Source organism: Schistocerca serialis, chromosome 4, assembly GCF_023864345.2.
Source record: "Schistocerca serialis cubense isolate TAMUIC-IGC-003099 chromosome 4, iqSchSeri2.2, whole genome shotgun sequence".
NCBI lineage: Eukaryota > Metazoa > Arthropoda > Insecta > Orthoptera > Acrididae > Schistocerca > Schistocerca serialis.
Window position 1 is genome coordinate 81,565,148 of NC_064641.1, and position 16,328 is coordinate 81,581,475.

The following is a 16,328-nucleotide window of genomic DNA, read 5'->3' on the forward strand; positions in this document are numbered from 1 at the left end:
GGAAACGAGAGACAGAGGGGGGACTGGGGAGAGAGGAATCGAGAGACAGAGGGGGGACTGGGGAAAGAGGAAACGAGAGACAGAGGGGGGACTGGGGAAAGAGGAAACGAGAGACAGGGGGGGGGGACTGGGGAGAGAGGAAACGAGAGACAGAGGGGGGACTGGGGAGAGAGGAAACGAGAGACAGAGGTAGGACTGGGGAGAGAGGAAACGAGAGACAGAGGTAGGACTGGGGAGAGAGGAAACGAGAGACAGAGGGGGGACTGGGGAGAGAGGAAACGAGAGACAGAGGTAGGACTGGGGAGAGAGGAAAGGAGAGACAGAGGTAGGACTGGGGAGAGAGGAAACGAGAGACAGAGGGGGGACTGGGGAGAGAGGAAACGAGAGACAGAGGGGGGACTGGGGAGAGAGGAAACGAGAGACAGAGGGGGGACTGGGGAGAGAGGAAACGAGAGACAGAGGTGGGACTGGGGAGAGAGGAAAGGAGGCAGAGGGGGGGACTGGGGAGTGTGGAATGGAGAGACAGAGGGGGGACTGGGGAGAGAGGAATGGAGAGACAGAGGGGGGGACTGGGGAGAGAGGAATGGAGAGACAGAGGGGGGACTGGGGAGAGAGGAAACGAGAGACAGAGGGGGGACTGGGGAGAGAGGAATCGAGAGACAGAGGGGGGACTGGGGAAAGAGGAAACGAGAGACAGAGGGGGGACTGGGGAAAGAGGAAACGAGAGACAGGGGGGGGACTGGGGAGAGAGGAAACGAGAGACAGAGGGGGGACTGGGGAGAGAGGAAACGAGAGACAGAGGTAGGACTGGGGAGAGAGGAAACGAGAGACAGAGGTAGGACTGGGGAGAGAGGAAACGAGAGACAGAGGGGGGACTGGGGAGAGAGGAAACGAGAGACAGAGGTAGGACTGGGGAGAGAGGAAAGGAGAGACAGAGGTAGGACTGGGGAGAGAGGAAACGAGAGACAGCGGGGTGACTGGGGAGAGGGGAAAGAAGAGGCAGAGGGGTGACTGGGGAGAGGGGAAAGGAGAGGCAGAGGGGGGACTGGGGACAGAGGAATGGAGAGACAGAGGGGGGATTGGGGAGAGAGGAATGGAGAGACAGAGGGGGGGACTGGTGAGAGAGGAAAGGAGAGACGGAGTGGGGACTGGGGAGAGAAAGAGAGAGAAGGGGGGGACTGGGGAGAGAAAGAGAGAGACAGAGGGGGGACTGGGGAGAGAGGAAAGGAGAGATAGAGGGGGGGAACGGTGAGAGATAGAGAGACACAGAGGGGGGGGACTGGTGAGAGAGAATAGGAGAGACAGAGAGGGGGACTGGGGTGAGAGAAAAGGAGAGACAGAGAGGGGGACTGGGAAGAGAGAAGAGGAGTGACAGAGAGGGGGACTGGGAAGAGAGAAGAGTAGTGACAGAGAGGGGGACTGGGGAGAGAGAAGAGGAGTGATAGAGATGTGGACTGGGGAGAAAGAAAAAGAGTGACAGAGAGGGGGACTGGGGAGAGAGGAAAGGAGAGACAGAGAGGGGGACTGGGGAGAGAGTAAAGGAGAGACAGAGAGGGGGACTGGGGAGAGAGGAAAGGAGAGACAGAGGGGGGACTGGGGAGAGAGGAAACGAGAGACAGAGGGGGGACTGGGGAGAGAGGAAACGAGAGACAGAGGGGGGACTGGGGAGAGAGGAAACGAGAGACAGAGGGGGGACTGGGGAGAGAGGAAACGAGAGACAGAGGGGGGACTGGGGAGAGAGGAAACGAGAGACAGAGGTGGGACTGGGGAGAGAGGAAAGGAGGCAGAGGGGGGGACTGGGGAGTGTGGAATGGAGAGACAGAGGGGGGACTGGGGAGAGAGGAACGGAGAGACAGAGGGGGGACTGGGGAGAGAGGAACGGAGAGACAGAGGGGGGGACTGGGGAGAGAGGAATGGAGAGACAGAGGGGGGGACTGGGGAGAGAGGAATGGAGAGACAGAGGGGGGGGACTGGGGAGAGAGGAATGGAGAGACAAAGGGGGGACTTGGGAGAGAGGAATGGAGAGACAGAAGGGGGGACTTGGGAGAGAGGAATGGAGAGACGGATGGGGGACTGGGGAGAGAAAGAGAGAGAGGGGGGGACTGGCGAGAGAAAGAGAGATAGGTGGGGGACTGGGGACAGAAAGAGAGAGGCAGAGGGGGGGACTGGTAAGAGAAAGAGAGAGACTGGAGAGAGAAAGGGGACTGGAAAGAGAGAGAGAGAAAGGGGACTGGAAAGAGAGAGAAAGAGGGAGACTGGAGAGAGAAAGAGGGAGACTGGAGACAGAAAGGGGACTGGAAAGAGAGAGAAAGAGAGAGACTGGAGACAGAAAGGGAACTGGAAATAGAGAGAAAGAGAGAGACTGGAGAGAGAAAGGGGACTGGAAAGAGAAAGAAAAAGATCAGGGACTGGAGAGAGAGAGAGAGAGAGAGAGAGAGAGAGAGAGAGAGAGAGAGAGAGAGAGAGAGAGAGAGAGACAGATACTGACGGGGGGACTGGAAAGAGTGAGAAAGAGAGGGATGGAAAAGGAGAGGGTGAGAGTTAGGGAGGAGAGAGAAAAGGAGAGCGAAGGTGAAAGAAAAAGGGATGGTGAAAGGAAGAGGGAGGATGAAAGGAAGACAAAGGGAGAAATGGAGATAGGTGCATTGAGAGAGGATGGGAAAAAGGGAGTTAGGGAGAAAATGTGGGAATGTGAAAGGGAGTGGGAGGGAGAAAGGGAGTGACAAGTAGGGAAGGGCTGAGAGAAGGGTAAACAGAAGAGTAGGGGTGAGAAGCAGTAGGGATAAACGGGTATGGTGGAGGGGAGTGGTAGGAAAGGGGGGGAGAGTGGTGACGGGGGGAGAGCGGCAACGAGGGGAAAGGCAGCTGTGTTAAGGTGGGGTGACAGGGTGAGAAGCAGCTGTGTTATTAAGGTGGGGTGACAGGGTGAGAAGCAGCTGTGTTACTAAGGTGGGGTGGCAGGGGGAGAGGCACATGAGTTACAGTGGGGTGGCAGGGGGAGAAGCACATGAGTTACAGTGGGGTGGCAGGGGGAGTGGCAGCTGACTTAAGGTGGGTTGGCAAGGGAGAGAGAGCTGAGTTAAGGTGGGTTGGTAAGGGAGAGAGGGCTGATTTAAGATGGGTTGGCAAGGGAGAGAGGGCTGCTTTAAGGTGGGTTGGCCAGGGAGAGAGGGCTGAGTTAAGATGATAGGGCAGCAGGAGGGAGGGTGGCCAGGGAGGGAGAGGGCAGGGTGGCCAGGGAGGGAGAGGGCAGGGTGGCCAGGGAGGAAGAGGTCAGGGTGGCCAGGGAGGGAGAGGGCAGGGTGGCCAGGGAGGGAGAGGACAGGGTAGCCAGGGAGGAAGAGGGTTGGGTGGCCAGGGAGGGAGAGGGCAGGGTGGCCAGGGAGGGAGAGGGCAGGGTGGCCAGGGAGGGAGAGGGCAGGGTGGCCAGGGAGAGGGCAGGGTGGCCAGGGAGGGAGAGGGCAGGGTGGCCAGGGAGAGGGCAGGGTGGCCAGGGAGAGGGCAGGGTAGCCAGGGAGGAAGAGGGCAGGGTGCCAGGGAGAGGACAGGGTAGCCAGGGAGGAAGAGGGCAGGGTGGCCAGGGAGAGGACAGGGTAGCCAGGGAGGAAGAGGGCAGGGTGGCCAGGGAGAGGACAGGGTAGCCAGGGAGGAAGAGGGCAGGGTGGCCAGGGAGAGGACAGTGTAGCCAGGGAGGAAGAGGGCAGGGTGGCCAGGGTGAGGGCAGGGTGGTCAGGGAGAGGACAGGGTAGCCAGGGAGAAAGAGGGCAGGGTGGCCAGGAAGAGGACAGGATGGGCAGGGTGGCCAGGAAGTGGGCAGGGTGGCCAGGAAGAGGACAGGGTGGGCAGGGTGGCCAGGGAGAGGACAGGGTGGCCAGGGAGGGAGAGGACAGGGTGGCTGGGGAGGGAGAGGGGTGGCCAAGAGGGAGAGATGGCCAGACAGGGAGAGAGGGATAACCAGTAGGAGAGATTGTGCATGGCAGAGAGAGATAGGAAGCAGAAGAGATTCCGCGAAAATGTGTGGGTGGCAAGGGCCCAGGGTGGAGGGTGATGCAACCTTCACCGTGAAGCTGACATATAAGGAAGGTGTGTAAGTAACATGAGAATCAATTTTTTTCACCAATTAATTTCTGAAAATCATTTGAGAAAGGTTGCAGGAGGGTCCACTTCGATTCTGTCAGCACAGCGGCAGGCAACGTGTTACCAGACGAATGGCGTAACTCAGGGATCTTATTATCAATACTTTGAAAAGTGTTGACAGTGCTCAAAAAACTAATGCTGTCAGATCAAATGAATCCACAACTGAAAATAATGACTACCAACAGCTGTTGAATGGAATGACTACAAATGAAAATTTGTGCCAGACCAGGACTTGAACCCCGACTTCCCATTTATCACGAGCAGTTGCCTTACCATTTGACTACCCGTGCACTCACAGGCAGACCCAAACTTCCATATGTCATCAACCATATGTCTACAGCTAATGGCAGTTATTATTCGCAACTGCGAAGTCATTTGATGTGTTTAGTAACAGCTGTGGTCACTGCAGTGCATCATCATCAGAATAACACAAGCAGTGCAATATCATAAGGCTGACAGGTTTGCCTGCAACATAAAACTGATGATAATGAGGACTCAAAGCTCAGGAATAAAAATCAGTGCAGATCTTAAAAAACGAAGTTTTTACAAGAAAATAAGAAGAAAACAAGAAGTGATAGGCTAGGAGAATATCGCATACTTCACAGGAAAAAATGATGTTCAAGGAAAACAAGTGCACAAGCAAAACACAGCAAAAGGCAATAAGGGCCTAAGGTGCCTCATTTGAACATATACATCACCGCTAGACAGTGCCACGTAACAAAGAAACAGACAAGTGTATCAGGAGACAATAAAACTTCCATTGCAGCTTTTACATCTTCTACACATTCAATGAAGCCGGACATATGGTTATGTGGATTCAAGGGCCTTAATGCACATGAGTACTTGATGTGACTGGTGTATGAAGTACGAAGCCTACCAACACCTACTGTAACCACTGCCAGCAAGATCCTGCTTCCTGGATAATATTGGAAATGTTAATTTGATACTGAATTGTGAGGAAAACAAGAATTCAGATAACAGCTGTAGTATATTATTGAAAGTTGCTGCTAATCCTTTGTCAGTTAGTGCTACAATGAAACACAGATGATATGTGCATTTTAGGCACAATGACTGCCATATATACTACAGGGAGGGATCGTTTGTGTGTTCAATGGCAATGATAAATTATTTTCATTTTTTGAACACACTAAGGGAAATAAATGGTAATTTAACTTGTCCACATAATTTAAATTCCGTTGCCCTCAGGCATCGGCACATGGGACAAGTGAATTTTAGTAATGTAAATAAAATAGCAGATTGTACCCAAGATGTAAGTTTTTCTACTGCTGGTAGTAAGGAACCTATTCTATGCACAACGTGCCTTGAAGCGAAGAAAGCCAGACTGCCATTCAGTGTTGCTGGTTCGCGAGCTTCACAACCATGGTCCTACGAAAACAGTATCACCAGGAGGTATGTATACTTCATTACTTTCATGGATGATCGTCCACAACTCTGTCTGTGTGTGTGTGTGTGTGTGTGTGTGTGTGTGTGTGTGTGTGTTTTTGTGTGTTTCCTAAAAGAAAACTCTCTGTTTTGGGAGCTTTCAAGACTTACAAAAACAGAATACGAAAAAACTAGAAAAGAAAACAAAGATCATTTGCTCAGACAATGGTAAAGAGTACTGCAACAAACATTTTGAAAATTTTTTGAACAGAAATAGTATTCACCAATGGACGACAACTCCATAGTTTCCTCAGCAAAATGAGCTCGTAGACCACATGAAAAGAACACTAGTAGAAAAAGCGAAGTGTATGTTATTAGAAGCTGTATGTAAGCTACTCTGGACAGAGGTAACAACAAAAGCGGCTCAGATAATTAATAGACCATCTGAGAAAATTATTCATGGAAAGACTTCTTTGGAGGTATGGCCTGGCAAGAAATCTGATTCATCACATATAGGAATTTTTGGAGATGTTGAGTTGCAGATAGGCACAAAAAGACTGATATACTCTAAATCTTTTCCTAAAAGCTATTTATCTAAAGGAGAGAACACACACACACACACACACACAGAAGCACAACTAGAACAACCGAGCGAGGTGGCGCAGTGGTTAGACACTGGACTCGCATTCGGGAGGACGACGGTTCAGTCCCGCGTCCGCCCATCCTGATTTAGGTTTTCCATGATTTCCCTAAATCATTCCAGGCAAATGCCAGGATGGTTCCTCTGAAAGGGCACGGCCGACTTCCTTCCCTAATCCGATGAGACCGATGACCACACTGTCTGGTCTCCTTCCCCAACCAACCAACCAACAACTAGAACAACTGTGACTTGCTTTTGGCCCATAGCTTTGATGTATAGTAGGCCTTTGTTGAGCCTGTCTGTGACTCGACAGCTCTTCTATAAGGTGAGTAGCAATCTATCCTTTTCACAATATTGTCATTACCTTGTAAGAGGATATTTCAAATGAAGACAAATGAGAGTGATAACTAATTCAGTATAAAGTGACAGAAGTGGTTAAAGGGCATATTCAAAGAAGAGGTACTGTTTATGATAAATTCTTCTGACCAATTGTGAGGTACACTTCGAATTGTAATATGTTTGCTTTTGCTGCAAAATATCTCTTATAGTCTGATTAAAATTACTTGAGATTTGATATCTGTCACTTGCTGCTAGTATTTCCAAATCCACTGCCAACTACCACCTCATTATAGGTGACATTCGTGCATGGCAGGTCACTTGATGTATGATGTTCATGTATAATCTCAACTAACGCTGGCAGCAACCACCACGGGGGCGGCGGGAGGCGGACGAGGGGGGGGGGGGTCAGGAGGTGGACTAGAGGGGCAAGAGGGGGTGAGGGGGGGTCAGGAGGGGGACGGGATGGGCAGGAGGGGGACGGGATGGGCAGGAGGGGGACGGGAGGGGCAGGAGGGGGACGAGAGGGGCAGGAGGAGGACGGGAGGGGCAGGAGGGGGACGGGAGGGGCAGGAGGGGGACGAGAGGGGCAGGAGGGGGACGAGAGGGGCAGGAGGGGGACGAGAGGGGCAGGAGGGGGACGAGAGGGGCAGGAGGGGGACGAGAGGGGCAGGAGGGGGACGAGAGGGGCAGGAGGGGGACGAGAGGGGCAGGAGGGGGACGAGAGGGGCAGGAGGGGGACGAGAGGGGCAGGAGGGGGACGAGAGGGGCAGGAGGGGGACGAGAGGGGCAGGAGGGGGACGAGAGGGGCAGGAGGGGGACGAGAGGGGCAGGAGGGGGACGAGAGGGGCAGGAGGGGGACGAGAGGGGCAGGAGGGGGACGAGAGGGGCAGGAGGGGGGCAGGAGGGGGACGAGAGGGGCAGGCGGGGGACGAGAGGGGCAGGCGGGGAACGAGAGGGGCAGGAGCAATTAGGGGAAGGGACACCAAGGTGGAAGAGGATTGAGCATAGGAGGTTAAACCAGGATGGACGGATGAATAGGGGCAATGAGGGGGAGGAGGGAGTAACAGGAGCAACGATGGGGACGAGGGAGTAACAGGAGCAACGAGGGGTAGGAGGGAGTAACAGGGGCAATGAGGGGGATGAGGGAGTAACAGGCGAAACAAGGAGGAAGAGGAGGAAGAGGAGGAGGAGGAGGAGGAGGGAGTAACTGGCGACACAAGGAGGAAGAGGAAGAGGAGGAAGAGAAGAAGGAGGAGGAGGAGGAGGAGGGAGTAACAGGGGCGACGAGGGGGTGAGGGAGTAACAGGGGCGACGAGGGGGTGAGGGAGTAACAGGGGCGACGAGGGGGTGAGGGAGTAACAGGGGCGACGGGAACGAGGGCGGAGATCAACGTGGGAGGGAGGTAACCGAGGGGGGAGAGCAACGTGGGAGGGATGGGTGCGAGGGGGAAGAGCAACGTGGGAGGGAAGGGTACGAGGGGGGATGGCAATGTGGGAGGAAAGGGTACGAGGGGGGATGGCAACGTGGGAGGGAAGGGTACGAGGGGGGATGGCAACGTGGGAGGCAGGGGTACGAGGGGGGAGGGCAACGTGGGAGGCAGGGGTACAGGGGGGGAGGGCAACGTGGGGGCGGAGGGCAACGTGGGAGCGAGGGGCAAGGGGGGGGGGGGGGAAGGCAACGTGGGCGCGAGGGGTACAGTGGGGGGAGGGCAACGTGCGAGCGAGGGGTACAGGGGGGGGAGGGGGCAACGTGGGAGCGAGGGGTACAGGGGGGGGGGGGGAACGTGGGCGCGAGGGGTACAAGGGGGGGAGGGCAACGTGGGCGCGAGGGGTACAGGGGGGAGGGCAACGTGGGAGCGAGGGGTAAAGGGGGGAGGGCAACGTGGGAGCGAGGGGTACAGGGGGGGGAGAGCAACGTGGGAGCGAGGGGTACAGGGGGGGGGGCAACGTGGGAGCGAGGGGCACAGGGGGGGAGGGCAACGTGGGAGCGAGGGGTACGAGGGGGGAGAGCAACGTGGGGAGGAGGTGTACGAGGGGGGAGAGCAACATGGGGGGGGGAGGGGTACGAGGAGGGTGAGCAACATGGGATGGGGGGGTACGAGGGGGGATGTCCGGGGCAGGCGGCCGGTGAGGGGCGAGGTCCGGGGCAGGCGGCCGGTGAGGGGCGAGGTACGGGGCAGGCGGCCGGTGAGGGGGGAGGGCCGAGGCAGGCGGCCGGTGAGGGGGGAGGGCCGAGGCAGGCGGCCGGTGAGGGGGGAGGGCCGAGGCAGGCGGCCGGTGAGGGGGGAGGGCCGAGGCAGGCGGCAGGAAGGGGGGAGGGCCGAGGCAGGCGGCAGGAGGGGGGAGGGCCGAGGCAGGCGGCAGGAGAGGGGGGAGGGCCGAGGCAGGCGGCAGGAGAGGGGGGAGGGCCGAGGCAGGCGGCAGGAGAGGGGGGAGGGCCGAGGCAGGCGGCAGGAGAGGGCGGAGGGCCGAGGCAGGCGGCAGGAGAGGGCGGAGGGCCGAGGCAGGCGGCAGGAGAGGGAGGAGGGCAGGGGGCAGGAGAGGGAGGAGGGCCGGGCAGGAGAGTGAGGAGGGCCGGGCAGGAGAGTGAGGAGGGCCGGGCAGGAGAGGGAGGAGGGCCGGGCAGGAGAGGGAGGAGGGCCGGGCAGCAGAGGGAGGAGGGCCGGGCAGCAGAGGGAGGAGGGCCGGGCAGCAGAGGGAGGAGGGCCGGGCAGCAGAGGGAGGAGGGCCGGGCAGCAGAGGGAGGAGGGCCGGGCAGCAGAGGGAGCAGGGCCGGGCAGCAGAGGGAGGAGGGCGGGCAGCAGAGGGAGGAGGGCGGGCAGCAGAGGGAGCAGGGCCGGGCAGCAGAGGGAGCAGGGCCGGGCAGCAGAGGGAGCAGGGCCGGGCAGCAGAGGGAGGAGGGCCGGGCAGCAGAGGGAGGAGGGCCGGGCAGCAGAGGGAGGAGGGCCGGGCAGGAGAGGGAGGAGGGCCGGGCAGGAGAGGGAGGAGGGCCGGGCAGGAGAGGGAGGAGTGCCGGGCAGGAGAGGGAGGAGGGCCGGGCAGGAGAGGGAGGAGGGCCGGGCAGGAGAGGGAGGAGGGCCGGGCAGGAGAGGGAGGAGGGCCGGGCAGGAGAGGGAGGAGGGCCGGGCAGGAGAGGGAGGAGGGCCGGGCAGGAGAGGGAGGAGGGCCGGGCAGGAGAGGGAGGAGGGCCGGGCAGGAGAGGGAGGAGGGCCGGGCAGGAGAGGGAGGAGGGCCGGGCAGGAGAGGGAGGAGAGCCAAGCAGGAGAGGGAGGAGGGCCGAGCAGGGGGCAGGAGAGGGAGGGGGGCCGAGAAAGGGATGGGGGCCACCGCAGGGGGCAGGAGAGGGATGGGGGCCACCGCAGGGGGCAGGAGAGGGATGGGGCCGTGGAAGGAGGGCAGGAGAGGGATGGGGCCGTGGAAGGAGGGCCAGAGAGGGATGAGGGCCGAGGCAGGGGGCAGGAGAGGGAGGATAGGGAGGAGGGCCGAGGCAGGGGGCAGGAGGGGGAGGAGGGCCGAGGCAGGGGGCAGGAGGGGGAGGAGGGCCGAGGCAGGGGGCAGGAGGGGGAGGAGAGCCGAGGCAGGGGGCAGGAGGGGGAGGAGGGCCGAGGCAGGGGGCAGGAGAGGGAAGGAGGCTGAGGCAGGGGGCAGGAGAGGGAAGGAGGCCGAGGCAGGGGTCAGGAGTGGGAAGGAGGCCGAGGCAGGGGTCAGGAGAGGGTAGGAGGCCGAGGCAGGGGTCAGGAGAGGGAAGGAGGCCGAGGCAGGGGTCAGGAGAGGGAAGGAGGCCGAGGCAGATTGCAGGAGAGGGAAGGAGGCCGAGGCAGGTTGCAGGAGAGGGAAGGAGGCTGAGGCAGGTTGCAGGAGAGGGATGGTTTAAGAGGCGGTGGGGAGGTTAAGGGGCGGTGGGGAGGTTAAGGGGCGGTGGGGAGGTTAAGGGGCGGTGGGGAGGTTAAGGGGCGGTGGGGAGGTTAAGGGGCGGTGGGGAGGTTAAGGGGCGGTGGGGAGGTTAAGGGGCGGTGGGGAGGTTAAGAGCAGTGGGGAGGTTAAGAGCAGTGGGGAGGTTAAGAGCAGTGGGGAGGTTAAGAGCAGTGGGGAGGTTAAGAGCAGTGGGGAGGTTAAGAGCAGTGGGGAGGTTAAGAGCAGTGGGGAGGTTAAGAGCAGTGAGGAGGTTAAGAGCAGTGGGGAGGGTTAAGGGGTGTTGGGGGGTTAAGGGCAGTGGGGTGGTTAAGGGGTGGTGGGGAGGTTAAGGGGTGGTGGGGAGGTTAAGGGGTGGTGGGGAGGTTAAGGGGTGGTGGGGAGGTTAAGGGCAGTGAGGAAGTTAAGGGGTGGTGGGGAGGTTAAGGGGTGGTGGGGAGGTTAAGGGGCAGTGGGGGTGTAGGGGCTTTTGGGGATTAAGGGGAAGTGGTGGGGTTAAGTGGCGGTAGGGGGTTAAGGTGTGGGGGGGGGGGTTGAGGAACAGCAGGGGATAAGGGGCGGCAGGGGGTTAAGGAACGGGGGGGAGAAGGGGCGGCAGGGGGTTAAGGGGCGGTGTGGAGATGAAGCGGCAGCAGGGGGTTAAGGGGCGGCAGGGGGTTAAGGGGCGGTGGGGTAATTAAGGGGCGGCAGGGGGGTTAAGGGGCAGTGGGGGTTTACGGGACGGTGGGGGGTTAGGCGGCAGTGGAGGGTTAAGGGGCAGTGGATTGTTAAGGGGCGGTCAAGGGTTAAGGGGTAGTGGTGGGTTAAGGGGTAGTGGTGGGTTAAGGGGTGGTGGAGGGTTAAGGGGTAGTGGTGGGTTGAGGGGTGGTGGAGGGTTAAGGGGTGGTGGAGGGGTTATGGGTGGTGGATCAGTAAAGGGCAGTGTGGGGGAGGACAGGCTATGGTGGTAGTCAGCCTGTTTTTCTGGGTGATTTGTGGGCTAGGGTAGCAGGACCCTTACAAGAAATTAATGTGGGTGAAAGGGCTAAAAATATTTTCTTGCTCACACTCTTGCATTGACCCACACAATCACTCCATATCACATGCTGTAAAACAAACGAGAAATAGTGATAGAAAGGACAGAAGAGGTAAAACAATGGCACAGGTAAATGTGACAGGGCTGACCACTTACAAAAATCATGGATGAGCCAGTCATACTGTTACAACTTTAAGCATATCTCCCTAAAATATTTGGAAGCAAGATGGACTTTTCACAAAACCATTCATTTCAATGGCAGTAAAAACAGTGGGTAGATCTGCTGGCAAATGTGCTGCTCCTCCCAGTCTGAAACTAAATACAGTCTCTCAAAATGTGGTGCAAAGTGATCTGTATGCCACAAGCACTACACACTGGAGGGCCTTCTCATTGGAGGCCAAGCATCATATGGCTGTTGCCTAAGCAAAGGAGGACCTCATCCTGTCCTCCTTGCTTTAATAGATGCAGCTTATTATCAGTCACTGAAATAACTGAGGACTGCTACATGCCTCTTTGGCTACTACATGCATCTTCCTGTTTCTCACAATACCCATTTGCCCTGGTATCAAGCAGAAAGACACCTGCTTCCCCAGGCATTGTGGTTGGAGGCGGGCATCCTGGATATTCAGGACTACTTTATCTTCTGGGTACAAGTGTTACAGAGTGGAGGTCACTCAAAGAATCGGAACACACAAGGAATTTAGCACTTGAAGCAACCTCATTTGCTGCAGTCACCTTAAGACGGCAGACAGTATAGTCTTGACACAGGGTCAGATTGTTGACAGTGGACTGAACTCTCCAGAATCCACACTAGTAGCAATTAAATAGTTGCTTGGTCTCTAGCAAACAGACCAGACAATGGTTAACCAATCACTCTACATTCTTCCCTACACAGCTCATTAGGGTGAAATTCCTGTAACTACTGGGACATGTGCAGTTTTTTTCTGGTTTGTGCTGAGGTATCAATACTGTTCTCTCCACACATGGGGAAACTGTCTAATCTGCCATATCAAATTAAAATACTGAAGGAGGATTTTCTTTGATGCTGCTGGCAACTGACAAAGCATGCAGTACCAGATGTGGTCATGACGAGGTACTGTACCATGAATCTCAGCCAGTGCTGATTCCAGCTCGCACATGGAGAAGGTGCAGTTGTAAGACTCATAAGTGTGAGACCCGAATCCTAACTTGCCGCCTCCCCCCTCCCCCCCCCCTCGGAGTTGCAAGGTAGTGGGGAGATGCCGGATCCTGGCAGTGAACGGGACAGAGGCACGGCAGAGGTGTGGAGGGGCGGCGAAGGCGCGGAGGAGCGGCGGAGGTGCGGACAGGCAGTGGAGGGAGTGTTTTGGGAGGAAGCAGAGGGCGTGTTGTGGGGGGACACAGAGGACGTGTTGTGGGGGGACGCAGACGGCATGTTGTGGGGGGACGCAGACGGCGTGTTGTGGGGGGACGCAGAGGGCGTGTTGTGGGGAGACGCAGAGGGCGTGTTGTGGGGGGACGCAGAGGGCGTGTTGTGGGGAGACACAGAGGGCGTGTTGTGGGGGGACGCAGAGGGCGTGTTGTGGGGAGACACAGAGGGCGTGTTGTGGGGAGACGCAGAGGGCGTGTTGTGGGGGGACGCAGAGGGCGTGTTGTGGGGGGACGCAGAGGGCGTGTTGTGGGGGGACGCAGAGGGCGTGTTGTGGGGGGGACGCAGAGGGCGTGTTGTGGGGGGGACGCAGAGGGCGTGTTGTGGGGGGGACGCAGAGGGCGTGTTGTGGGGGGGGGCGCAGAGGGCGTGTTGTGGGGGGACGCAGAGGGTGTGTTGTGGGGGGCCGGGGGACGCAGAGGGCGTGTTGTGGGGGGCCGGGGGACGCAGAGGGCGTGTTGTGGGGGGACGCAGAGGGCGCGTTGTGGGGGAAGAAGCAGAGGGTGTGAGGAGGAGGAGGAGGAAGAGGAGAGGGCATGTTGGAGATGGAACAGATGGCACATTGGTGATGGAGCACAGAGCACGGAAGTGGATCAGAGGGCAGGAGTCTTGGGCAAAGAATGTGGAGCAGAAGGCACGAGTCTGGGGTGCAGGAGGCTGAGCAGAGGATGTAGACAGACTGAGAAGAAGGGTAGGAAATTAAGGGAGAGTTTGTTGTAAGAGACTGGAATAAGAAAATAGTGAAAGAAAACAAATAGGAGGTACACTGCAAGAAGGTTAAGAGAAAGGAACAACTGTAGTGGTACAAATTAAATAGGAAAATTGAAAGAAACTTTTGAAGTTAATAGCAGAAAGGGTGGTAGATTCGAAGAAGAGAGAAGAAAGAATGGAGGAAGAAAGTATGAAAAAGAAACACAAGACCTTAGGACTCAGTGTTTAGCATTTTTCGTTTCCTAACAAGGCACACCTCCATAACTCAAGCATGACAAATTACGCCTATGACACCTTAGCCTTAAACTATTGCAAAGAATATAAAGAAGTGGAATCTTCAGAACACTTATGGGGTAATAGAAATAACTAAATACTTCAATGGTAAGGACATGAAATATATCTCAGATACTGGCATTTAAAACATGCAGTTTCCAACACACTAACGTAAATAATATACATAAATTCCAGGCAACTGGAAATTTCTTGGCGTATATGTGAATGAAAATTTTCATTACTTGGTTTGGGGAAAATCAGTAGTGCCTTTCATCTTTACAGCCAGCTGTGAAAGATAACCCATGGCTAAACACTAAGAATTGCAGAACTGTATGCTGTGGGACAATTTATCCTTTTTTTTTTGAATGGACTATGTGACTGAATTCAGACTTACACCTAAGTAAGACACAAAGAATCTTTGTTTAACGCTGGTTGTGCTGCATAAATACTTAATAATATATATTCTTTAGAGGATTTAATTAAATAGATTTTTGTGGCTCATAAACTGAAGCAAATAATGAGTGGGGCAAATAAAAGTGGTCCAGACGAGTGAATATATTTGGGCGGAATTTATGCATATAACCACACCACATGACATGCACACCAGGTGCATGCCCGCCACACAATCCACACCAGTTCAGACCTTAGTGCAGGCTGTGTCAGTGTGAGTGGAGCAGTGCAAAGGGGATGATGGTGTTCACAGAGGAGCAGCAGGTGGTCATTATGGAAAGTTACGTGACAATAAAGTTATGGGAATAGTGTGGTCAATTGTTTGCTGAGAAGTTTAATGGTGTCAAAGTGCCAGCAAAGAGTGCCAAGCAATGCTTAGTCCAAAAATGGCATCAGACAGGATCTGTTTTGAACAAGTCAAAAAGCATTCTGAAACATGCCTGCACACCAGAAAATGTTGCTGTAGTTCACCATAAAATGGTTCAGAGTTCTACCAAATCACTCCAATGCCTGTTGAAAGAGACCAGAATATTATATCAATCATGCAGATGAATACTTCACCTGAAACTGCACATGCACCACTGCTGAGTGTCTGTTGCTCATGCACTAAAACCAGCAGATGCTCCTCAGTGCCTCCAGTTTTGTGAGTGGCTGTTCACTAAGGTAAGAACGAATGGCTTGAACATGGATCTGTTCTTTATGTCTGATGAAGCCTGTTTCATCTGAGTGATTATGTCAACTCACAGAATCACAGGAAGTGGAGAATCTGCATAACTTCCACAAAACACCATTGCATGATCAGAAGGTCCCCCCTTCTTTCATCAGACTCTGATTTCAGCTCATTACATTGCAAACATTTTGAAACCAATTGCGGCAGCGTTAAAGGAAGAGGAAAAGATCTACAGCTATTTTCAACAGGATGAAGCAACTGCCCATACAGCCACCTGAACCTTGGAGAACAGTTACGCAATCTTCACACCTAACAGAGTTGTTATCAAAGGCCAGTCTGGTCATGGTCCTAGCTGGCCATCCAGATCACCTGGTCTGTTGGTGTGCAATTACTTTGTGTGGGGATGCCTCATGTCCAAAATGTATTGCAGCAACCCTCAGTCTTCAAGAACTAGCAGCAGAACATTTTGGATGAGACTGCAGGAATCCCAGCTATCCCAGCTTCAATCCGCCTTCAGCAACTTGCTGATCAGGCCCCAAAAGTGTCAAGAGATGAATGATGGTCATTTTCAACATTTGCTACAGTGAAGTTAGCACTGTATTTCTTTTCCTCTGCTGTGTTTCTTTCTATGCCGGAGCTCTGATCTCCAAGGCACTTTTATTTGCCACAACCTGTAAACCTACTGCAATGATGCACAGGATCACAACAGTAGAAGGAGATATAACCACTTTCCACAAACAATACCTATTGAAAATTTCAGATAGAAAGCCATTTATGAATTGTTTCTCTTTGTTTAATAATCTACCAATCTAACATTTGCAAAAGCCATCAATTTGGCAACTCCATGAAAAAATGTAAATGAAGTTTTTAAAAATTCTTGTATTCCAAAAATTGCAGTGCTTGTATCAAGCTGTTTGTTTAAGCGTTCAGAGGCTATAATTACTTTAAATACACTTTTCTCAAATAGTCTATTACATTTTTGGTGCTAGCCTCACTGACCCAGATAGTATTTAACACTCTGCTACATTGTACTGATGTGCAACACAAAAAAGTGCAGCAAGTAAGCAATAATGTAAACAATTTCTAAAGCAGGTTTGCATATGTATAATTAATTTTTTAAATTACTTTTTTTCTGGTGATAAAAGTAATTCAGGAGCAACAAGCACAATGTAACAGTATCATTCAAATATTTGTTTTTCTCAAATTTCAGAGATTAAGTCATATGACATTTTTATTATTTCTTGGTGTGGTGAAAACTAGGTTTCGAGCTTCCCCTAAATAAAAAAAAATCATGAACAAACTTGTTCACTTTAAGATCAGTATAAACACTCCAGCCAGGACTGCAGAACTAAAGTACTAAGATTACTATACAAATTATGTATAGTGAATTC

General features: G+C 54.6%; 1 protein-coding gene across 1 annotated transcript; it reads left to right on the forward strand.

Moving 5' to 3' along the window:
- Positions 1–8,585: 8,585 nt before the first annotated feature.
- On the forward strand, positions 8,586–9,938 carry LOC126474255 (spidroin-1-like). The gene has a single exon (XM_050101720.1). The coding sequence runs from the start codon at positions 8,586–8,588 to the stop codon at positions 9,936–9,938; it is 1,353 nt and encodes a 450-aa protein (XP_049957677.1).
- The last annotated feature ends 6,390 nt before the right edge of the window (positions 9,939–16,328 follow it).

Excerpts from the sequence above, each read along its gene's own strand:
- LOC126474255 (XM_050101720.1), top strand. The coding sequence starts at position 8,586 with ATGGGGGGGTACGAGGGGGGATGTCCGGGGCAGGCGGCCGGTGAGGGG.